The 24989-nt window shown below is 39.7% G+C and overlaps 1 protein-coding gene across 1 annotated transcript; it reads right to left on the bottom strand.

Annotated features, from left to right (window-relative positions):
- Positions 1–14923: 14923 nt before the first annotated feature.
- socs3 (suppressor of cytokine signaling 3) lies at positions 14924–21551 on the bottom strand. Its single transcript, XM_015381929.1, has 3 exons — positions 21336–21551; positions 18988–19324; positions 14924–18777 (listed from the first exon to the last, which is right to left on the bottom strand). The coding sequence occupies exons 2-3, from the start codon at positions 19084–19086 to the stop codon at positions 18232–18234; spliced, it is 645 nt and encodes a 214-aa protein (XP_015237415.1). The 5' UTR covers positions 19087–19324; positions 21336–21551; the 3' UTR covers positions 14924–18231.
- Between the last annotated feature and the right edge of the window lie 3438 nt (positions 21552–24989).

Below are 24989 nucleotides of genomic sequence, written 5' to 3'. Positions count from 1 at the left end.
TCGTCGCCTATTTTTGCTTTGGCACCACAGCGCCACTTAGAGGCCTGGCATACATTTTGCAGCGTTTTCATGCATTCGTGTGGACGATCACATTTATTTTACGTCTCTGTCTTTACGACAAACGTTCTGGAAAATATTAGCATTTCGTGTTCGTTTTGACTTCGTGTGGACGGGGCCTGAGTGCGGTCAGAAAAATAGGAAATAAACCAGTCCAAGGGAGTGCTAGTGATGCCAATGGAAGAAAGCCTACTGAGGAGGGTGGTGTGACAGATGGTGTCGAAGGCTGCACTCAGGTCGAGGAGGATGAGGGTGAGGATGGTAAGTAGTCCAGAATCAGATGCCAGATGTAGTTAGCCATTTTTTATTTCAGAGATTAAATAATTTAAAATCTGGGATCTGAAAGCAGTGGCTCGACTGTAATGCACACCGTTGATAAAAACGGAATGGGTAAAAACCCCTCAGATATCCTAAAAACGCTCAGTAAAAAAATACTAAGAATGCCCCCAAACTTCAGTAAGCAGTTTAACTTTACTAGTAGCATATATATGTGTAGCATATATATATATGTGTGTGTGTGTGGAAGCACTGTATATACCCCATACACCTTTTTCTTCCTCCTTTCTTTTTTGACTATTGAGCCGATGTAAATGTCTCCACTGTGAGATCAATAAAGTCAATCAATCAGTCAACGTTGACATGTTTTACTCTAACCAAAGAAATCACAGTTTTGTCCAGAATCACAGCATAGAGTAACTGAGTAGTACCTTTTCCTCTGATTTCATTTGTTTTATTATACTGCAGATTTTTTTTGGTTGTGCTTCAAAAGTTTTAAGCAATCGATTCAACACGAGGGAGTACAATCCATTTGTGGTTGAAAATGACATTTGCAAGTTCAAGTGCTTCACTGGTTTCCACTGAAATGTTGTTAGCAGTTTTTATTGGAATGTCCTTCTCAACCTAAATAAACCAACTTAATACCCTCCAGAAAAACAAACTGTAGGGGTTAGAGGAAAAATACTGTTTATGAAAAAGCAATGCACTCAGCATCTGCAGCTTTCTTGTGTTAAGTTCTAGGAAAAGGAGTTTTAATGTACTGTGGTTAACCTAACCAGACCATCATGATTCTCAGTTATCAATGTTCATCTGTGTGTTTATTCATCTAAATGTCATACTTTCACCTTCTGGACTCACCAGCCCTCCATTTGTTATTTCTCATTTTGTTCATTCAGCTGTCCCTATCCTGACCCATGAATCTTGCAATTTGACTTTTCTTTCTACATCCATCTACACCAGACTCTCAGTTTGCACATGGCACAGCATCATTGTCACCCTCTTTACCCTTTTTTTCACTCCTCCCCTTCATCCTTTCTTGCCTTCATCTCGTGCTTCCTTCTCCCCACTCACTCCATCTGCTCGATGGGAAGTCATGTGACTTCTCTGAAGCTGAGCCCTATAAACCAGCAGCACTTGGGGGGCTATGTGTCTGTGCAGGTCTCTGATTGGTTCTTGCATTTAGATTTGTGCACACACACAGAGAGACACTCTGCAGACCCCCGTTTCCTTCTTCCAGGAACTAATGTGATGCTTTGTGTTAGAAAAAATGGATTCAAACTAATGTGTGTGCATATGGAGCAGATATATTTGAATAAAGGATCGATTAAAAGAACTGTAATTAATTTATTTATTATCAGCCAATAAGCAAGATAATTTTTTTTTTATTTATAAAATAACCAAAAAAAATCTTCTCATTTTTGTTTTTACTGGAGTAATCTTTTATTTTCAATATTTAATTTATCTAAGTATTTTTTTAATCAGTTGATTTCTTTACTACAAAAATAGCATTATTTTAATCAGTTTCTTGTTTTTTTATAGGTCTTGGCCTCTTTTGTGGACATTGTTTTTGCTTTTTGTTAAGTTGCAAGGTTTTAATGCAATCATTAGCTTTATCTCTCTGTATAAATACTTCTTATAAATGCAGCCAGTTTACCTAAACTGGCTGTGGGGGGAAGCCAGCGCCATGGGAAGTGGGGGTGCTGCAGCACGAGATGGAAATTTTAAAATATATACACATTAAACATACTTTGCAGAATTTATGAATTTGTTATGAATATTTTTAAAAATCATTTAAACTTTTTTATTTCACCTTGCGTGTATTTAGATTTTAATTTCATTATTTTGAGGCCTAATTATTAGGGTTCCTGTTTGTGGGGTTTGTTTTGTGTTTTTCTTTTTGTTTCTCCTTCCCCCACTAGATGGTGGCCCCTTCCCCGTTTGGGCCCCCTCTCACACCTGCAGCTCGTTGGGTCATCACCAGAGGAGTATTTGAGCAGCGGACTGTCACCACCTCAATGCCAGAGTCTTTGTCAGTATTGGGTCCTCTAGCCAGACTTAGATTAGCTGAGTCAAACCATTGTGCCTTGTCTCTCTGAGTCTAAGTGTTTGCCTATTGTCTCCTTTTGTTCTCCGGTAGGATGCCCTCCTGATCCGCTGTATAAGCCTTGTCCTTCTCCCCCCTTGGAAGGAATTATTCGAGTCACACTGAGCAAGGGAAAACCTTCACCTGATCCGTTCAAGCCACCCTCTGGGAAACTCTGTGACAGTCCGCTCCATTGCTCCTCTGGACCCATCACTAGTCTGCCTTGTCCGCCCTCCAACGAGTTCAACCATCCCAGGTCAATTCCCCCACAAACTGGACCAAGGGATCAACCAAGAACCCCGTAATGTGAATCAATACAAACCATTCATCTACCAAGAATCATTTTCCCCGACGGACCATGAACTCATCACTGTGATCTCCCCTCTTGTGTTTCCGGTTCCGGTTCAGCAGGCCGCTGGATTTTCCCCTGCAGAGAGTCCCCATCAGTTTTGTCTCTCCGAATACCTCCTTAGTTGTCTTCCCCTCGAGCTGAGAAAACCCAGTCAGGTCGTTCTGAGGACCTCCGTAGTTTTGTCTTTCCCCTGCTGAGAATCCCCTTTAGTTTAGCTCTCTGAGTTTCTTGTCTTTGCTCTCACTGGTTTCCTTTCAGTCAATAAATTGGTTATCTTTCACCCTGCCTCTGAGTGGTGTTCTGCATGTGGGCAAACTTTTAGGATCCCATCATGACACTAATCAACACAAGTTCCCGGAGGTAACGTTGTCATGGCAACTATCCTGCATGGAGCAGCACAATAGTAAATTTACATAGTCTAATGACAGAAACGAGGAGGAAATATGGCACAGAAATGCATTTTGGGTTCGTCCGCTTATGAGAGACTTTATCTCCACGAGCCCAGAGCGGACCTGAACATTTGGACACCTGTAACCAGGCAGGGCAACCTGCCTAGCTCAAAGCAAGAGCATGGGACCGTTGCCCATTTTCATATCTGCTCGTACAAACTTTGTGGTGACACTCAGGTTCATAACACTCTGCAACATGGCATTCATCCAACCGTTGTTGAAGGAATTGGAGAACTTACAAATGGTTGCATCAAAATTGCAATCTTCTGTGATGCTGTCCTCTTATCGGTACCCTCTACTAATTCATCTAAACAGGCCCATTTTCCTCTGTAACAATTTCATCTGATGGACTATATTTGTAGGTTGCCTTACTGTATCTGTTAGTTTTGTCCTCAGTTGTAAATTAGTTTCATCAGGGCAGACCAAACGATTGGTTGTCCCTTCTTCCACTCTGGAGAAGTGATCTTTGCTTTCTAGTGTTTAATTTAAACAGAAGTCAAGTTCCTTCCCTGTCAACATGTCCTGTGCAACAGGGCCTTCATAGGTTCGCTGACTGAATTCCTCTGTTTCATCCACACTTGTAATTTCATTCAGATTATTTGAGCAGAACCAGCACCCCTCGCGATCCCACTTGGGATTAAGCGTGTCAGAAAATGGATGGATTATCTGAACAGACCAAATGATTTGATGTCAGTCATCTGCTTTAAAGCAATCATGTTTGACTCCTCGTGTTTCATCTAAAAGGATGTCAAGTTCCTCTCCTGTGACCATTTCATGTTGAAGATGGTCCTCATTGGATTGCTGACTGAATTCCTCAGTTTCAACAACAGTTATAATTTCCTTCAAATTATCTGGGCTGACCAAATGGTTTGTTGCCCTGTCATCTGTTCTTGAGAGATCATCTTTGTCTTCTAGTGTTTCATTTCAACAGACATGATTTTTCTGATTATTTCATTTTGTGGACTGTGTTTGTATACTGCCTGACTGTAAGACCAATGTCTGTGGAGACAAAATAATTTGTGTTTCTGTCCTTACTTTAAAAAACTTTTTGATCAAATTTTTTGTCAAGTTCCTGCCCTGTGATTCCATGTTCAAGAAGCTCTTTGTGGTTTGTCGGTTAGCTGTTGCTAGCTGTGGATTAGCTGTGTTAACCGCTAAGCTATTGGCTGCTGTGACAACAGAAGCTTGCATAAACATTCCAATGCCATCACAGCATTGCATTGTGTTTATTGGTATTTGATCTTCATTACTGGATTAAGTGAAACTTAATTGATTTAAATATGACCATATACTATCATCAAACACCTGTTTGCTTGAGATAATCTATATTGCTAATCTGATGGACATTTCCTCAGTGCATCACGACAGCTAAGGTAATGAACTGAAGATTACCAAAAACTCTACCTCGGAATGTAAGTTTCTATATGTTTACTGATTCTTTCATGTGCTGTGCGTTCATTCCAGTAGCATGCATGTTTGTTAAACATAATAATATGTGATAGGGAATCAGTTGAATAAAAGCAACCCTTCTGTTTTAATCGTGGTAGTTTGTGATTATTCATACAGCATTGAACGGTTGTCTAAAAAGAGCAGGGCCTACTTCCTTTGAGTAACAACTTGAATAGACAGAGACAAATATTTCCTGGTGGTTAATGATTAATAACTCAGCTTGAATTATAAACCATCAGATATGATCATTTAACTCTTGAGCAATACTTGGTTTTATTCTTGATTTGAATGACATTAATTAGCTATAACTTCCAGACCTAGTTCTAGATTTGATCTATAGTAGTAGAGTCTTTGCCAGTATTAGGAAGCTTTCCTGATCCACTGGATAAGCCTGGACCATCCCCCCCTCCCCCGGAGGGATAACTGAGTCACAATTGAGCAAGGGGAAAACCTCCACATGATCTGTTCAAGTCCTCTTCAGGAACACCCGGTGACAGTCTGCTCCATTGCTCCTCTGGACGCAACGTTAGTCTGCCTGTCCGCCCTCCAACGAGTTCTTTCAGCTCTGGAAAAGCCCCCACAAACTTGATCCAAAGATTAACCAAAAGTTCACCAAACGTGAGTTCCTCTCCTGCTAATTACAAGCCTCAGCCTTTTTTCCTACGGCCCCTGTACTGATCATTGTGATCTCCCCTTTAGTTTCCGGTTCCGGTTCATCAGTCCCTGCTGTATATCTCTCAGCCTGTGTTTTGTAAACCACAATAAACCTGTTAACTTTTTCCCTTGGCTTCTGAGTATGTTTCTGCATGTGGGTCAGATCCTTAAAGCCCATCATGACAGTAAGGACATCATTCACTAAAATGTTCTGACCCTCTTGCATTTTTCCTCTTCTTTCTGTATTATCTTTACATGTTCTTGGCATACTTTTTGACTGGAATGGAGTTTCTCTTCTTCTTTTCTCGTTATATTCAGCCCATTGAGAAACTTGAACTCTTCTTCAAAAGGCTTACTTCCAATAATGTACTATTACGGCAATTTGTTTCTGCAATAGATGACGACCAAAGACAAAATTACCAATATCTGTTCAGGAAAAAAATCAAAGTTTCACAAGAAGACATATTTCCTTTATGGTAAAGAAGAGGAAATTTCTCAACCTCAGCTTCTGCATTTTATTATATTCCTCATACAGAAAGCTTACGCAGTAAACACCATATAAGATTTCTTCAAATTGTTTGTTCATGTTTCTCTTTAGTGTAGTAACTGGTGAGAGGAAAGCTTTGCAAGAAGAAAGAATAACCAGCTTGTTTGGACAACTTTTTGAACACAAACAAAGAATTTGACCTTGGTTCCACTTTACATCTAACACATACATATTAAAAAAGTGGAGTAAAAATAAAAGTTTTTATCATTTAAAAATAAATTTAAAAATTTAAAAATAGCATTTTATTGAAAGACCGACTTTCACTAATAAAGAATCTCTTCATTCTCTCTCTGCAGTTTGTTATATAAAGATGGGATTCTGCCATTCATCCATGACTCAAAACAGGCTTACTCACCACATATGCATGTGCATATGGTAATGCTTGAACTCATTTGTGTGGGTGTGTGTATTTGTGTGCCACAGTGTCAAATTGAAGTAATGTGCAGCCTTGTTGGCTGGTTGCTGTGGGGACACACAGTGACACCTGAGAGTATTGCTGGGCTGGGTCTGACTCCTCGCTGTTACAGTACAGTGCAGTCGTTTGGCATTCTGAACTTTTCTGCTGCTATGTTTGTGCAGCTGTGAATAGAGAGGCAAAAAAATAAAGGAATCTTAGAGAAAACAATGCATCTGTGCCTACACTTTTAGAACTGCTGCTTTTAAAACCCAGTCTTGGGCCAAATTCTGGATTTATTTTAGATCTAGGCTGATGTAACACAACACAGTTTAGATAGGGTTTGAAATGTGTAAGATTTTGTGTCCTTAATAATGACCTATGCATCATATTGAGGTTACCAGAAACCCATAACACATCTAATTCATTCAGTTAAGCTCGGCGTAGACCTTTGAGCTTTCATCTGAGGGTTTACAGTTATTCACTGATACATTTTGCTTAGGCTGTCCAATATCTGCTCACGAAAGTACAACTTTTAAAATGTCCACTAGATTAAAACTCCATATTTTCATTTCCATATCAAAATATATGTATCACGGTTGGGTTGAGTTTTTGAGGACCCAAATGCAGAGGGGAATTCTTGTAGATTTAATGAAATAACTGAGGCAAAAATCCAAAAAACAAAGTACAAAATATAAGGAAACAAAGCCCAGTCTACTTCAGGGGAAAACTCATGTGGGGAGCCAGGAAAAGACGAGGAACCAGCACTGAGGAACTGCACAGGGAGAGTTTATATAGGAGACAGAACAAAGACAGGACTAATGAGCTGAATGGGAGCAGTTGTGAACAGAGGAGTCTAGAAAGGAGCCAGGGAAAGGGAGACCAACACAAGAGGGAAATCAAGAAATACCTAAGTACTCAAATACATCCAGAAAACATCACAAAATAAACAGATAAAAATAGAAAACAAAGAAAAACATGGATCAAAGTGAAATTGAAAACTCAAAAGAAAATTCAACAGAACCAAAACCGTGAAAATCTGAATCAGTTAATTCATCAGTTGTTGAACCCAAGGCCCATATTTCTCGAAATTTAATGCTCCAATTAAAAAAAGTTTATCTCTGCAACCACAAGGTCTATTTGAATACATTTGATGTCAAATGAATTGGGAGTTTAATGGAGGTGTTTAAATATATGTATATATGTTACTGATGGAGAATAAATGAAGATTATACAGCAAAATTTCAAACCTCATTTGAACAAGAAAGCAACTTTCAGGAACAGCAACTATATGAAATGATCCTTTGGAAGCAATCAGTCTCCATCAAACTAAAGTACAATATGTTGACAATGTTTTTGCAAAGACTTCCTCTTCTAAAATCAAGCTAAACAGAATTATAGAGGTTTTTTTTTTTGAAAAAAGTTCAGGGAAGGTTTCCAAAACGGCCATTTTGGCACAGTTGGCACCATCGGTTCATAGAAGCTAGGCTTTTAGCCTTGATTCTACAGTTTAATTTGATGTGATACATTGTTATATTCTTTTTCATAAATGCATCTTTACCAGTGTCATTGTTGAGGTACCTTAAAAGGTAGCCTGACGTAGTCCTACTCAATTCTAGTCAGAATATGAGTCTGATACTGCTCCATAGAGCTGTGATTATGGAGCGTGTTTCAAATGAACCAGGAAAAAAAATGCCTCTGCACTCAATTGGATAGACCTACAACCAATAAAAGCAACGGAGTGCGTGACGTATGTTAAGCGACGCATAGTTGTTGTCAACAAAAATCAAAGCGTGAAGTTGCACGCCTAGAATAAGAAGATGAGCCTTGATCACGTTTCTCTGTTCCTCTTTTAAAATTAATTTGCTGTCAATATCTTCTAGAACAGACCTAATAGCAGAATCTACACACCTCAACTCTCCAGCGGCAGCCATTGCTGTTGTCACCCAAGCGCGCTTTTGTGACGTTGTTGATTACGTTACTGTTGATCCTCTGTCCATCATCGTATAAAGCCCGCCCTAACAATTAGATTGGCCCGCCAGATATTGTGCGAGCATACTCGCGCTACTATTGAGCAATGCCAGACCGAACTTCCTGACCTCAAACGTTCTGGGCGGGACTAAGTTCGGAATGGCACCCAGGCTACTTAAAAGGTGCCCCTTGTGTTCAAAGAGTTTAATAACTCGCAAATCAGCTGCTTGCACGGCAGCAACTCCTTTATTTAGTCATCTTGATGTGGTAAAGATGCCTTGGGGTAATTTAACCCGAGCATGGAAATGGAGAAAAAGGCCTTTTAGTGATTTTGAATGTAGCTTGGCTGTTGGTCGCAGACAGGCTGGTTGAGGAATTTTAGAAACCACAAATCTGCTTGAATATTGATTTCTCCATTTCTTGGATTTAGAGAGAATGGCCCAAAAAAGGGAGAGACTTTGGATGGTCAGAGAACAAAAAGACTGCTATCGCATTTGGCATTTTAGTTTTGTTTTGGTATTTCTTATTCTGCTTCCTTGTTCACGGCATCAAGCATTTCTCCTGTTTCTTCATCATGTGAGGTAAACACAACAACATGGCTGTGAAGACTCACAAGGGATTAATTAGGAAGGTTGACCTAAAACATAATTGTAAAAAAAATATATATATTTACACACTAAGAAATGAAACAGGTATTCTGTAATTTTTCCACTCTGCGACACTGTTTTCAAAAACAATCATTTATGCTCTCCCAACACACTGAATCTGTTTGAACAACAAAATACACCTAATCTCATCTCTGTGTGCAAAGGGCCTTAGTCAGACTATTCTGTGATCATTATCCTGTTTCTGAATATTGCCTTTGTAGTTTATAATTTTGGGTTTATAAAATTGCTCTGGTCATCTACCTGCCTTTCAGCAATCTGGTCAAGGTCTCCACCCTTTCATGACAAAGACTAATCAAAGAAAAAGCAACAGTGGATCAAATTATCAACCATTAAGTAGGAGGTTTCAGAATGCAAATACATGACACGTAGAACCTTGAAAGGTGTTAAGGTTTTAACACATCTTCCTGATTATTTGCAGTTTGACAGATTTGGCCGCAAAGCTGTAAATTGGGCTTGGTTGGTGCTGAGTTTAGAAAAACATCATATACTGACTGTGTTTGGGTGTCGAAGTGAACTTATTAGTGCAAATCGGAAGTATGTCTGTCTCCACAGGCTTGGACACACTCAAATGCATACTTACACATGTGGTATTTAAGCGCATTCGGCTGTATGCATGCTTCCCATATGGTTTTTATTGATCCCTGTCCCAGTTATGCCCCTCCTGCTGCCTTGCGTTCTTTGTGTTTCTATCTGGTGCATGCACTGATGGTGAAGGAATGATGGAATGCTTCAGGGTAAATCTCTGGTTTCCTGGAAGTTGGTCTGGTTTTATCAGAAGCGGCTGTGACAATACTTGAACTGATGGGCTGACCAAGCATCTCTCCTATAAGCGTCAATCGGGAAACAAAGAAAGCTTCCTGGAAGGAGTAATCAGCAATCCAGAGGCCCTTCCTGGAAGAATGGAATATATTGCCAGTTGCAAGAACTTTCCTAACATCTTAGAAGAAATTTCCACCTTCAACACTTGACGTGGCTGACTCTGGCGAGAGCTCAGAAATGTAAGAAAGCATACATGGGGCTATTGGTTACGCTGAGATTTTAATCAGGCTGCCAGAAGAGGGGTAGTCAAACAACATTCCCATTGCTCAACCTGCTTCCCATTTCCTCGTACTGCATGAAAACATACAGTCAAGGCAAAGAATATGCTCGAACAACTGCTGTATGCTGTGATACAAAAAAAAGGTCCTAAATCTAAGTTGTCCATGAGTGTTTGCCTGAAGGGCTGTTGAGGACTGTTGAGCTGGACACAGCAAGTCATAACCTGAAAAAAAAATGAATCATAGTGGAAAGACTTTGTGTGAGCGTGTTAGATTCACAAGAGGAGCAAGGATACGGGCAAAATATTCCAGCACCACTCACCAGGCAACTATGGGGAACATAGGATGAGTCACAGTGAGCTGAGCTGGCTTATTTAGACAATGTGTTTGTGTGTAAAACTGGATTATTCCGGTTGGATTTTTGGGAAGAGGGTTCACTCAGTTCTGTTTGTCTTCTGACCAACGACACTTTAGTGATTCACTTTAGTGCAAACTCAGGTTTCCCTCTCATAAACAAACAGACTCTCACACACACACACACACACACACACACACACACACACACACACACACACACACACACACACACACACACACACACACACACCCACAAGGTGTCAAAGCAAAATGGGAACTGTAGAACTGAATTATTGTAATTACCTCCAATCAGATAAGCTACAAAAACAGGCATTGTACATTATCCCAAGTCTCACACATGGTACACCCCTATTTAAATACAAGCACACCACAAACTACACAGTCATTACGTATTCCACTGATGATGCTTGAATGGAAAAAGGAATTACATACCATTCTTAAATACCTTGGAGAACTACTTTCGGCAGCAGTGACGTCATTTTCTGTATGACCTTATCATTCTCTCACATTGTTTGGAAGGAATCTTGGCCATCTTTTTTTACATAACATTGCTTCATTGCTTGCATGACCCAGTTTTGGCCTAGTTACAGCTGGGAGGACATACAAACCGCTGCTGTTGTGTTTGGGATCAATTTCCCTTTGAGGACAACATTCGGGTTAAACTTCAGGTGCCCGACAGGCGATCTCATAATACTTTGATGCGCAAAGGGTTAAAGGTCGACTCAATGATGGCAGGTTTAATACGTTCTGTTGGTGCAAACCAAGCCCAAATCATCAAATCAGCCCATGTGGCACTGCTCATTATTGATCAAATGTTTCTGCTTTGGTCATTTCTAACTCATACAGCCATGATCTATTGTAGCAAGGGCAGGTTGGCAATCCCTTCGAACTAACCATAGCTGAACTACCATGAAACTTACCTTTAATATGCTAACTAAAGCCTGTATTTGCAGCATCCAGTAAATTACCTCAGTTTAGCACCCAGGCATCTCTGGGTAGTGTCTGCAAGGTTTGAATTTCCACTTTGTTGACCTAGGAAGATTTGTATCTACATAGACATCTTATGATTGACATCACTGCAATGAACAGAATGGGGCCTGCAAGGGGAATCAGCGGGCAGCATGGTTGCCTTGCTGCAAGATGGTTCTGTGTTCGATGCCCAGCCCAGGTAACCTGACAACAGCCAGATGCATGTCTCGCTCCGCCTAGCTCCACTCACATACATCTGGGAACCCGCTCATTGAAAGTGATTTCCCCAACCGAATTTATGGTCTGTCCAATCAGGACGCAGGGCGGGTGTGTCCTGGAGTAGAGAAGCGACCGTGAGATTCCAACAACAATGGCGGCTCGCATTGAGGAAGCAAGCGTCAGCATTGATGCTGCTATTTCTTCTGTGTTATCCAATCTATCTGCTATTGTTTCATTAAAAGAACATCAGAGAACGGCTTTGAAGGCTTTTGTTGGTGGAAACGATGTTTTCGCCCTTCTCCCGACCGGATTTGGCAAGAGCTTGATCTACCAAATGGCTCCTCCTCTCACAGCGTCACGGGTTAGCTTCGGTGTGAGTGGTTGAAATAGCACGTCAATAAAGATGACAGACAAGTGGCTTATCCAATCATATGCAAGGAGTTTTGATAAGGCCCAGCCTTCAGTAAAGGCAATTCCTATGGCGGGTTCCCAGATGTATGTGAGTGGAGCTAGGCGGAGCGAGACATGCATCTGGCTGTTGTCAGGTTACAGCCCAGGGTCTTTCTGCATGTAAAGTTTGCATGTTCTCCCTGTGCATGTGTGGATTCTCTCTTGGTACTCCGCCTTCATCCCACAGTCCAAAAAAACATGACTGTTAGGTTAATTAGTTTCTCAAAATTGTCCTTAGGTATGAGGATGTGTGCGCATTGTTGTGTGTCTTTGTGTCTGTGTTGCCCTACGACAGACAGACAACCTGTCAAGAGTGTACCTCTAGCCCATAGACTGCCAGAGACAGGCACCGGCCCATGAGAGGACTAAGCGGGAGAAGATGCATGCATCAACAGATTGATTAAAGGTTAAGACCTGCTTAATCCGCATGTTTTCATCCCCACCCCCAAAAAAAGCCTTATATATCTGTGGACCACCAATGTCCAGGTTTTAGTTTTGAGGCTATCAGCTGATACCAAAAGTATGCGTATGATGTTGTGCATATCTAATAATAAATTAGGTTTTGTTAAAAGACAATGAAATATTTGTGGATTTGAAAGAAGGTTACAGACTCATGCTTTAGAACTTTGGACTTTAGTTTCTTTAAAAATAGTTTCAAGACCCTCTGGCGGCAGCAGTTCCTTTACTTATTGCTGATGTCTTTTCAAATTGCAAATACTTTACTACTCAGCTGTCAAACAGATGGCTTCATCTTTACCTGCAGTAAAGATCTAATGGTTTATTGACTCCAAGATTTCCTGGCCTTGCAGATGCAAAACAGCAAATTCATCATCCCTCCACCACCATGCTTGACAGATAGAATAAGCTGTTTTTGCTTCTCTTTAAATTTTAATTGCATAAATATGCATTGAGCCAGTAACAGGAGCTAAAACTGATGTTAAAAAAGTACAGCTTTATGAATTCATATATTACCACACATCTGTATCCTCCATAAAAACAACCTGCTAATAATGTTATGTTCACATTTGCTGACCAACAGCTCTACAGCTCATTTTACTGTGGATGATGGCCGCCACTCTTCCTCTTCTCAATCAGTTACAAAATCAGGCAAAAGTAAATTTTATATATTTACTAAAATAGAAAATAAAAAGTTAACTTAAATGTAGACTCATTTAACCATTTAAAGCCTGGACTGGTGAAAAAATTGACAGAAAATTATATATTTTTTTAATCAGAACTGTCAATTAACTTTCTGACAAATGAAATAAAAAAAACTAGAGCATTTATTTGCATCAATTTTGATACAGTATTTATTTCTGTATAATATTTTACACATTATCTCTTTGCTGAATGTGTCTGATTGTGTATCACACTTATGATGCAGAAGTCTCAAAAACTCATTTATCAGATATGATACACTTGGCTTTAAAGGGTTAACACTATTAGTAAAATCTGAAACGCATTTATTTTTTGATCATTTAAATAATTATGCTTGATCACGAGCAACAAGAGGGTTGCGATGACTATCCATTTAAAGATGAGTTGGGGAGCTATGTCACCTTTTTACACATTGGTCCAACGTGTTTTATAAAGTCCAAACCTAGAGAAGACATGTAGCAGCTTTAAAAGGGATATTAATTTCGCTTTACACCTTGACTTGGATCCTTCCCACACCACCAAATGTTTAATTACCTGCTTTAATGACCTTGGCATCACTGTGCTTGTTGAGCTCAAAGAGGAGGATGATGATGATGATGAGACATTGGATTCACCGATGCCGACGTGGCGAAGGCCAAAGTTAAAGCATCTTTTATTTAAGGTATAATTTCCAACAGTTTCACTTGTATATTAAAAATGCATACATCTCTAACAATGCAAAAATCTAAATCAACAAATAATGAACTTTTGGAATGAGTATGTGTGCAATGAAGCAACATGATAAGAATTTTAAATATATTTCTATATTTAAGTATTGAAATGGTCCTTTTCTAATTAACTGAGCTGCAGTTTAACTCCGTTATTTTCACACCTTTCTTATTTTGGCTCTTGATTTGATAAACGATAACGTTAGTAACGGTGTTATCTAATATGCTTGAGGGCAGATTTTCTTTTTTTAACCTTTCTATGAGGTCCTGAAGCAAAAAAAAAAACTTCTTTTAAAAAATTGTTTATTGTTTGATTTTCCTCTTCACGCCAGCAAAGCATTCAAACCCTGTGTTATGCAGCTGGTTCTAAATTTAACCTTTTTGTTTTTGCATGAATTTCCTTGAAGAAATAAACAATTTTCTCATCAAAGCTCCGTCATTTATTGCACAGAACCCCCCCCCCCTTACGCAGAGACAAGTCATTCACTCCTTCTCGTACATGCACACTAACACCAGACGAGCCGTAAAAACTCAACTCAATTAAAGTGCCTCTTTCCTGGAAGCCGGCTCCAGACGGAGCACAAGGTATGCAGGGAATGGGAACCGTGTGTGTGTGTGTGTGGTGGAGGTGGGGAGTTGAGAAATGAAGAAACTCACCCCCTGCTTAATTTTAACAACAGCAATCAGAGTTAACACACACAGATTCAAACCCTGGTTTGAGACTGAAACCGCAGGACGTCGTAAATCACCCCCACGTGGATGCTCTCACCTTTCTGACCTCACACACTTTCCAGAGGACACCATCCTCTCCCTCTCTCTCCCTCGCAGCCCCCCCGAAGTAGGATGTATAAAATCCAGCTGCATTCCTTTTCCAGTCAAGTCCAGCCCAAAGCCAGCTTTCTGTGCTCCAAATGCTGTGTCAAAGGTTTACCCCACTCTGTGCTTCTGAGAATCCCTTTGTCACAGCATGGCAGACAGATCAGCAGCAGCTTTTTTTTTTTTTTTTTTAAACTTCTTTCATGCCAATGTAATTTAACACAATGCTCCAAAAAAAAAAAAAAAAAAAAAAAAATATGAGAAGTGAGGATTGCTGTAATTTTAAGCCCTCAAACGTGCAGCCGCCCTTCTCCGGCTCTCACAGCCCTCTCTGGCTATATAAACACGTCTTCCTCCAGCTAGGAAATCCCATCTGACAGTAAATAATCTTGTTGTGAAGCCGGGAATTGCTGGAATACAGACTACTTTACAATATATTACAGTAAGTTAAAGCGTATCCAGTCAATATTGACTCAGGGGGGAGAAAAGGAGAAGCAGCGCAGGAGGCAAGCAGTGAGAAAGTAACACACAGGGCACATTGAAATGGCTTTTGTAAAAATAGTGCTCTTTAATATAAATTATTGAAATATTTTAGAAATATAAATATGTGCAACGTTCCTTTTTCATTTATTATGTAATGCTCTTGACATTGCAGATATTACAGCTCGTATTTTGCCAGACTAGTGGCCAGCCTTTTGCAAGAGAGTCTTTATAAAAGACAAATGATTCACATACACGCCGACTCCTGCTGCAGCACATATGTAAGAACTTTGTGTTTGATGCAAAACTGTAAAACCCAGATCTGACCAATAGAAAAAAAAAAAAAAAAAAGACATGTGCATCGCTGTGGCTACATAAACTCACTGTTTCATGGTGTAAAGAAAAAAAAAGGCTACTACTTCAATATGGATCACAGGTGAGCATGAGCATTAGGAAAACAGAAAAAAAAGGTACAAATATCGGTCAAATCTGAGTCTTATTATTAGTTTTACAAAAGGCATTTTTTCCAAGAATCTAAGGGTATTTTTTTCCCTTGATGTTCTCCAGAGGCAAAAAAAATCTTATAAAAGGTCCAAATAACAAGTTTCCTCTTAACTCCTTCAAATTGGCGCAGAAAGAGAAGAGAGAGAGAAATTAGGCAGACAATCCAACATAAGGCTTAAAAGGAAACAAACATATAGGCATGTACTTTTCCATTCACTAATATTGTTTAAAATCTTAATTTTTATAAATTGAATCATTAGGAATGAACTTAAAGAAAAAAGATCTACTAATTATGCAGTTTTGAGATCGACTCCATTTAAACTGCTCTTAAGGTTAGATTTAGCCGAGTAATCATTTTATTTTAGAAGGGATGCACCGCCCAGGCTTCATACGAATATCCGATTTCTGTTCTGAGATGCTGATTCAGATTTTTAAAGGACTAAAAGAAGATAAACAAAAACAAATATGCAGCAGGTTGTTTGATAGAAGTGGAACAATTAAAGATATTACAGGTATCCCCTCCTGTGCATCAAGAGCTTTTCCCCCTCCCTTTAGCTTTATTATGCTTAATGACGCATCCCTTTATTTCCCCTTAGATCCAAAACTATGAGCTCTATAAACCAACCTGTAGCATTCTACATAGAAATACAAATAAATATTGATATAAAAGTTTTCTGTGTGTTACAGCCCTTATAGAACAGTAAGAAAATCAGAATAAGCCAGCCTGGTCAGTGCGTCTCCTTTCCAATTTTGTTAGATTCTTGCTTTTTTATTTGAGACGTTAAGACTTAAGGGGAAAAAAATGAAGCTGAAGTTGCTGTGATAGAGGAAGCATTTTTTTTTAATCCAAATGAAAACAAAGCTTTTCAAGAGAAAATAGGTTGATTCTGACGTCCAGAAAACTTTTAGACACATCTCTAGTATATTAGACAAATATACCTTGGTATTCTTAGCCAAAGCTGCCAAATTAATTGAATCTGGCTTATAAACTGGACCTGTAGCTTTTAAAAGCTAGTTTTTAAAAAAAGTTGTACAGATAAGCAAGAATCATTAACCATCTATCTATATAAATCTATAATAATAAAATAATTGTATGTATTTTAAAATAATCATTATTACTAGTCTATATACTACTGCGTCATCTTTTCAAAGCAGTTATAATTTTGGGAGAAAAAGCAGTGTTTGTTAATTGTTGCGCCTCCTTTTTCTGTCGGCAACTTAAAAAAGTTTAACTAAATTCTTTCTGGTGCGTAAATGTATCAACAAACCGCATGTTAATAGAAATTTTATTTCATAATGTTCGGGGGATTGCAGCTACTTCCTCTATCATGAAACTTCAGGTGTGGATTTACAAAAATGTCCCATTTTTTAAAATATATAGTCTTAAAATAATTATATTAATATCAAATTTGGTAGGTCAGACCTCCAAAACAACAGTGATGGAAAGTAAAAGTTAGATTGTTGCATTTTTAGCTAAAACGCTCTAAAAGAGCTGATTTCAGACAAAGCCAAAGCTGTTAGATTTACACAACCTACATCCTGTCGGACGGCATCATCAATCTAATCAGTGTTTTTATCAAGCTGTATACCAGTATGTCTCCTCCTCTTTCAGTTTCCCCTTTTACTAATCCCATTTCCCGCTCCTCTCCCCTTCCATCATCCCACCCCTCTTCCTTCCACATCTCCAGGATGGTCACTGCCAATCTGCAGAGATCTTTACATCTTTGCATCCTGGATAAAAAAATCTATTTATTCCTGTTTTGTTTGGTACCTCGTCATAAAAAAAACAAAAAACTTTTTGTTAAGAACGAGCTTTTGTGTTGTCGACTGTAGTCTGTTTTCTGTTGCTTTCAGAGCACAAAGGCATCAAAAAAATAATTAAAAAAATGGAGGGAAGGGTAATGGAGGAAGAAAAGGAGACAAACAGGAGAAGATTCGCTTCGTAATTATTTTTTTTTAGCCCCACGCATATAAAACCTTCATGTGGGCCTGTACCTGCATGAGTGTGTGTGGAGCTAGCGTGCATGGCCAGCCCACTCCCCTCTATGTGGCAACATTTGCGGGAAATGGGAATGGAAATATGTGCACAGCCACAACGCACACACTCAGACAAACAAATACTGTACTCTCTCTTCCTCTCTCTCTCTCTCTCTCTTCATTTGGACTTTGCCTTTTCTCTGCAGCTCCCCCTTCATTCACTCCCTCCCTGTCTTGGGATCCAAAGAGTTGGAAAATGAAGACGCCGTTTCTTTAAGAGGATTTAAACCCACCAAAATCAGCTGCGGCGTGTCCCCGCCATTGTTTACAATCTTCTACGAGGCTCGGCTCTGCGTCTGAGTCAGTCATAGGAAACGTTGACCCTTGACCTCTGGTTTTATCTGCCCTCTACCCACCCGCACACACACATATTGGTGGTCAGGTTCTTCCCAGGCAGAATAGACGGAGTAACCGTTGATTACCCAATTCAGACTTCAGCCTTTGGGAGTTCAACAGCGATTTCATAAAAGTGAAAAAAGCGCTGAGAACGCTGACTCTGGTCACAACCGTCACGTTTGAGAATGTGAGGCCCAGTCTGATCATCTCTAAGACCCGGTCTGTGCTGTTCCCCGTCAGTCAGATAGGAGCGTCATATTTCTGCATGAAGTCTTTAAGCGTCTGAGGGAGCTGCTCAGTCCGCTCCAGCTCTCCCAGGCCCGCTTCGTTCAGCGTCCTCCGGCACATGTGCTGCAGGGAAGACAGGGAGCTCATGAGGGGCTTCTGCAGCTCCAGCGGGATTTTCTCCTCGCCGCTGTGAATCAGGTACACCTTGCGTTCCTTCTCCACTGTGCGTCCTCCGCTCGCCCCGTCCCTGCTCCGTCCCGTGTCAGACTTCCCCATGTAGTGTGTGATGAGTTTCAGCACGCAGTCAAACTGCGGTAGCTCCTCAGTGTTTTGGGGGTCCGGCTCCAGGTAGAAACCCCCAACCTCGCTGTGGATTCGCAGGTTCTTGGTTCCCCGAGTCGTCCGCACCGACAGGGTGAAGAAGTGGCGGTGGTCTGATGAGTCGCGGACAAGGAAAGTGCCGGGGTTTTCGGAGCGCAGCAGGTAGTTGGCCTCCCGACCCCCGATGGCCCCCCAGTAAAAGCCACTCTCCTGGAGTTTACGATGAGCTCTCATCACCTAAAACAGATGAAAAAAAACTAGGTTAGCTTTCAGATTTTAACTTCCTGTTCAGTTTTTAAATTCAATTCAGTGTCCGATTACAACTCAAGGCTTTATTTTAATCTTAAAGCAAATGTTTCTAGATTTAATTTGATAAAAAGAAGGATTTATGCAGGGAAACTAAAATGATTTAGATCTAAAAAAAAAAAACTTTTCTCTCTGACTGACCTGCTGGTAGTGTTCATGCGAGCTGAAGGGCTTGTAGTGAAGCAGGGTTAAGTCTGAACCCTGAATCCTGCTGCTCTCTGAATTGGTCGCACTGCTCATGGCGAGGGGCCTGGCTACCGCAGTGCCATGGCCCCCCGCCTCTGCCCGCTGGTCGAGGGGCAGGGGGCCCAGAGCAGGAGGTCCAGGGCGGACAGGTGGAGACGAGCGCGGAGCAGAGCGAGCTGAGATGGAGGAGGAAGGATGTGAGGTCTGTGGCGTCACAAGCCGGGTCCAGGGCCCCGGGGAGGAGGGGTCTGATGCATCCAGAGAGGGGCTGGGAGAGAGCACCTAGACACAGCTGGAGGAAAGATGGAGAAAAGATGGAGCAGGGTTTAGGAGCACCATCTATATATAGGCTGATGACAAGCAAACACAGAGCCACGCTGGAAACTCACACTCCTTCATGAGCTGTGACATAAACAAATGAGCACTCCGCCACACTGGAGCTCTCAGTTTACCCGACAGAAAATGCAGTTATGGCGGCTGTAACGAATGCACGAAGCTGGACAGGGTTATATTTAGTTTAAATGAATCCTCAGCGTACTGCAGCGTGTAGCCAGACGGCAACTGGATCCTGATTGCTTTCAATTGTCTTCGATCGGTGCACCGCAACAAGGGATTTCTGAATCGGGGTCACAGTGAAAGAGTCCGGCACACTTTTTTCTTTTCCTCCTCATCCCCCTTCCCCCCCATTGCTTCTTTCATTGAATAACTCTTTATCCCAGTTAGGAAGAGGAGGAGGGGGGGGCTTCATCCGGCTTCACTGACATGCAGTAATAATAATAATGGAGCCATTCTAGGTTGATTAGCTGTGCTCTTCTGCAGAGAGATGGTGAGGCTGTGCAGAAAGCAGCACCCGGGAGAAGTTAGTATCTGAATCGCAGCGACGCTTCATTAAAGGGCCATTTCGCTCTTTCTGGCCCCCATTCATACACTTCAACACAAAATCAAACCTAAACTAAATAATTCATCACTGAATAAATATATATTTTTTTCTAGAATAACAAGATTTGAAAACTTTTATACCCTTCTTTTTTTTTTTTTTGCAAAAGTTATTTTGTACAGGGCACCATATATGCGCCACTTGTTATACGCGTAACAATCAAGTAAGCTGAATTGTAAAAGGCAAAATATACAGGGCAATAAGCACTAGAAAAATACAACTATTGATTTTTTGTTTTTGTATCTGTTTTACAATCAACACCAAATATATGGTTTTGAAGAAATGCACCAATCCAGATCTTTTTAATATTCCATTTACTATGAGTTTATCTAACTATACTTTGATACAAAAGAGAAAAAATGTGTGCTTTAGGTGTTTTTTTATGAAAGAAAGAAACACAGATTCAAATCGGTGTTTATTACTTCAGTCTAAATTGTATTTAACAATTAAAAGCATCAGCTTAGTTGCTCTTTGTTGAACTGGAAAAGTTTTCACAATTCATTCATGCATAATGAAAATAAAGCGACTGACTTTAACATTTAGAGTCAATCAAGGGAAAAACTGAATTTGATCTCTAGCTGCTGAATAAGTGATCAGGCTTTGCAGGCTGATTAAAAAGTTTTACTAATTGCAATTTTGACTAATTTGAATGTTTCTGAGTTTTATACTATATCTAATCATACCCAGAGCATAATTATTTTAGCACCTATGTAATAGAAACCTATTTTTGTACTACAGTACAGGCAGGATTTGAGTTTTGCTGTACAACCTTAAAGTGGCGCCACCGTGTGGAGGTTTGATTTGCTCATATGGTGTTACCCTACACTTTCTACATTAAACATCAGTATATCTTTTCTAAAAGAGAGTATTTGACATTTTAAATGACTTTTTTTTTGGTGTTGTAGCTACTGAGCAAATACCTGAAAAGCTTAATGACAGTCCAGTTATTAGGGGCCCTCATTTGGCCCTTATCTTGAGGAGCCCAGGTGAAACTTTAGACACATATGATGCAAATTTACACATAATCTGCTGCTTTTGTACTCAAACAGCACCAAAATCGCCCCTATTCTGAGTTTTGCAAACTGTTATTTATGATGGAGTGTGTAACAGTTGTGAAAATGTGAAACTTAAAGCGGTTTAAAGCAGTTCAGCTTATTTAAAAATGCCGAAATATCCCTTTAATAGAAAGACCATATCGGAAGCGAACTTCAGCGTCATATCGCTTAGACAAAACACGATTAAACAAGCTTATATTTAATCCGTCAGCGGCTGTAAAGTCTACATGACAACATCTGTCCTCAAACATGCCCTGCGGCTCTCTATTCCCGGACAGTCCCCCACATCCAGACATCATCTTCTAACTTACCTTGCGGATCTGCTGAAGTCCGCACCGCGGCCGCTTGTCGCCGAAGGAAAAGACCCGCAAACTACCCGAAAGTAGTGCCAGCTGAATTATTAATTTAGGCATTAAAATCCACAAAAAAAGAAATGCCCCCCACCCCCCCAAAAAAAATAAAAACAAAAAAAAAAAAGTGCGGGGTTTGGATGTGAGAGCGGAGGAATGCGGCCGGAGAGATTCCGTGTGAGTGAGAGTGTGTGAGGGGGAAGGTTACCGGAGGTTGTCCTGCGAGTAAAAAGCCGATGTTTAGGAAGGCTCCGCCCCCCTCCGTTCAGAGCTTCTTCCAGTAAACCAACGCACGCGCACGCGCGCGGAGGAGCTCGCTCCCGCCGCGCACGCAGAAGAACAAGCGGCTGGGCGCGCGCACCGGGCAGATTGCCAATAAATAATCAGCGTGACCTTTGGCGCTGAATTTCCTGGTACTGGGTTCCCTTCTCGACAAGGTGAAAAAGTTAAAAGCTTCACATATGGCACAATAAAACTAAATCACGCTCCCCTGCCAATTAAAAAACATAACCAACAGGAGATGTGGTTGAAATATTATATCATGTTATCAGTATATGTAAAACTGCATATTAAAAAAAATATAGAAAACATTTTTTTTAATAAAAGACTGATCCCTTTAGATAAGATTTGTCAAACCGACTTATTTATTTACATAGGTAATAAAAAAAAGCTTATTTTAGCTTTAAGCGCTTAACATCCACCTCATTTTGGGCAATCCTTGCCTATTTTGCATATCTAAATGGAAAAGCAAATAACTTAGGAACTGTATGCCCAAATTACATGTGCAATACATTATTTGAAAGCTAACACCCTCTAGTTTCCTAATATATAAATTAAAATTGGGTTGCTAGAACATAAACCAAGCTGCATTAGTTCAAACATGACTCAAAGTTGTTGTTTTTTATTCTCGGAAATGATAGGTCTTTTTTGAACAGCAGTAATAAAGATATTCTTGAGAAAAGGCAGGTTTTATTGTGTTATATTTGTTCTACATCATGTCAACCACACAAGCAGAAAGTTTCAGACCTCTAGCTATAACAGTTCCGGAGCTGCGGGCTATGGAACTTTTGGTGTCATCTTGGAGCTGCGCGTAACGGCTCCACCTGCTGGTAAAAATTTTACCGGTGGAACTTTATGCATCCTGAATTATTACCCCCACTTAAAACCCACAGGGTCGAAGAGGTTAATCTTGCAAATTAGACTCTTTCTACCTTAAACATAATGGTGTAACTATCGGTAAGCAGAGACTGCAGTTTCTTAGCAGCCCCCGACCTCTTAGGGGCCCAGTCACTGACGTCTTTTTGCAGATGTAATGGTGTGAAAAATTCCTCTTTAACCCACCTGATGCTAGGTAGAGTGACTGAACCTTTTTTATACCCCAACACATGGCAGATTTCACCAGGATGGTGAGCCGTTCAAACACAACACCATAAGCAAAGCAGACAGTGGTACTTTTAATTACCATGTTAATAACTGTGTATAGTTCATTAGACGGTTGGTCAAAAATGCACTCATAATGTTTCAAACCGCAATAAAGATCTTAAAAGAAAGGTGTATTTGAGGGTTTTATTTTTTCACGATACGACTTGGAATTATGGGTAATCCAGAGCGTAGATTAAAACCATAACCACTACGTACAATGTGTGGGGTGTTGTACTTCATATGGGGCCCACCCAGATAACGTTGCTTATGGGCTTATTGTTATGTTGTTACGCCACTGCTTAAACATGTGTATATCCCATTATAATCTCAATTTAGCTTAACAATCAGAACAAGATAATATGAGTAGCTACAGAAAATATGTTTTTTTAAGCTATGGTTTCATTTTTTATGGAAAAATCATGAACCATTTCGGATGAACTAGTTTTTGGAAACATCAAGATCTATTTCATTAGCCATGTTTAGACCTGATTGCTTTCAAGCAGTGATGTCAAAAGTACACACATCTGTTACTTAAGTAGAAGTATAGATACTGCAGTTTAAAAACACACTTGACCTTTTTACTCAAGTAAAAGTGAAAAAGTATGTGCTCCAAAAACTACTTAAAGTATAAAAGTATATTAAAAAAACAGCCAGATCCCTATCATATGAATTGAAAGCTCAATTTTTCGATTATTTAGAGAAATTCTTTGAGGGATCAGAGAGGTCCTGTTGGTCTTCGTTTGCATCTCCCGATTTGCTCTCGCCTGTGTCCAACCTTTCAGACATTTCAACATTTTTTTTTTTATCCAACATTGTAGCATGGTATAGACAAGTTTGAAGAACACCTGCTTGCTTCTGAAGATTTCCTTTAGCTAACCAATTAGTGTTTTCGTTATATGACTCATCCAATTACACTAGTTTTCACTAGATGTGGATGGCACCAATGATCTGCATTGGATGGAGCACATGACGTGTAATAAATATCTATACATTTTAAATATCTAAGAGTAACGAGTAACGTTTGTTTTAAAAATGTAAGGAATAGAAAGTACGGATACTTGTGTGAAAATGTAATGAGTAGAAGTAGGAAGAAAAATAAGTAATGGAGTAAAGCACAGATACCTAAAAAGTGTACTTTAGTACAGTAACGAAATATGTGTACTTTGTTACTTGACAACTCTGCTTTCAAGACATCACTTAAACAGAATCTATTAATACAATGCTGTCCAAAAAAATAAAAGAACATTTAAAAACAGCACCACATCATGCATGACTGGATTCAAATTACTTCAAAAAAGCCTACACAAACGCATTCAGGAGCCCACAGTAGAGCCCAGAACAACATTTCACCCACTGCAGACCTGAATTTCTTCTTTTAGGGGGAGCTTTCATGAAACAGAAACAGAGAGTTAGATGGAGCCACCATCATTAGAAGAAAGGGAACACACACACATATTTAGCAACTAAAAGAAACCTCTATATGGACCTATAAACAAGTGTACAGATTCTAGCACTGTCTGCATCTTGTTACACCTGCTTTAAAGTAACAATGCATTTCCCAAAAACACTATTATGTTACAGTCAAACTACTTTGGTAGTGTTGTGATCCAGAGCCCAGTACTCCTAGACCTAGTCAAAGACCAAGCTAATTTAAATTAATTAGTAAAAAAAAATGCTTTTAATATTTACTCTCTATTTTTATATCAAAACCTGTCTGTTTATCCGTAGCTCCAAACAAATTTAGTTGAGCTGAATGTAAATGCTGGTTGTATGATTCTCCCCTGTATTCTTATTGTATGTGTAGATTGTTACTGTTTTTTAATTTTGTATATTTTAGGCAGGCTTTGACAACTGCCAAAGGGATTGATGAACACTAGCTTAATTTAACTAACTGGGGCATGTTTGTAAAAATTTCCTTTGCCAAATAAATAAAATAATTAAAACTAATGGGATTGCTGACCACTGGTATGGAAGTTTTATTATATAGAGGATAAATATCTTGAGAAATTAATATAACATGTTTATTTACGTCAGCTGTCAAGATAGTTCAAATATTTTTGCAACTATTCCAATTATTACATTAAAACACCATCATAAAAATTATAACATCGTAGCTATGATAAACTTAAAAAATATATTTTTTAGTCAAATTGTTTTTCATTGTATTTAAATTATATATTCTTTTTTAATATG

The sequence above is a fragment of the Cyprinodon variegatus genome, unplaced genomic scaffold (assembly GCF_000732505.1).
Source record: "Cyprinodon variegatus isolate N-32 unplaced genomic scaffold, C_variegatus-1.0 Scaffold12, whole genome shotgun sequence".
In the NCBI taxonomy this organism is placed as follows: Eukaryota; Metazoa; Chordata; class Actinopteri; order Cyprinodontiformes; family Cyprinodontidae; genus Cyprinodon; species Cyprinodon variegatus.
This window is presented reverse-complemented; position numbering and strand designations above follow the sequence as displayed.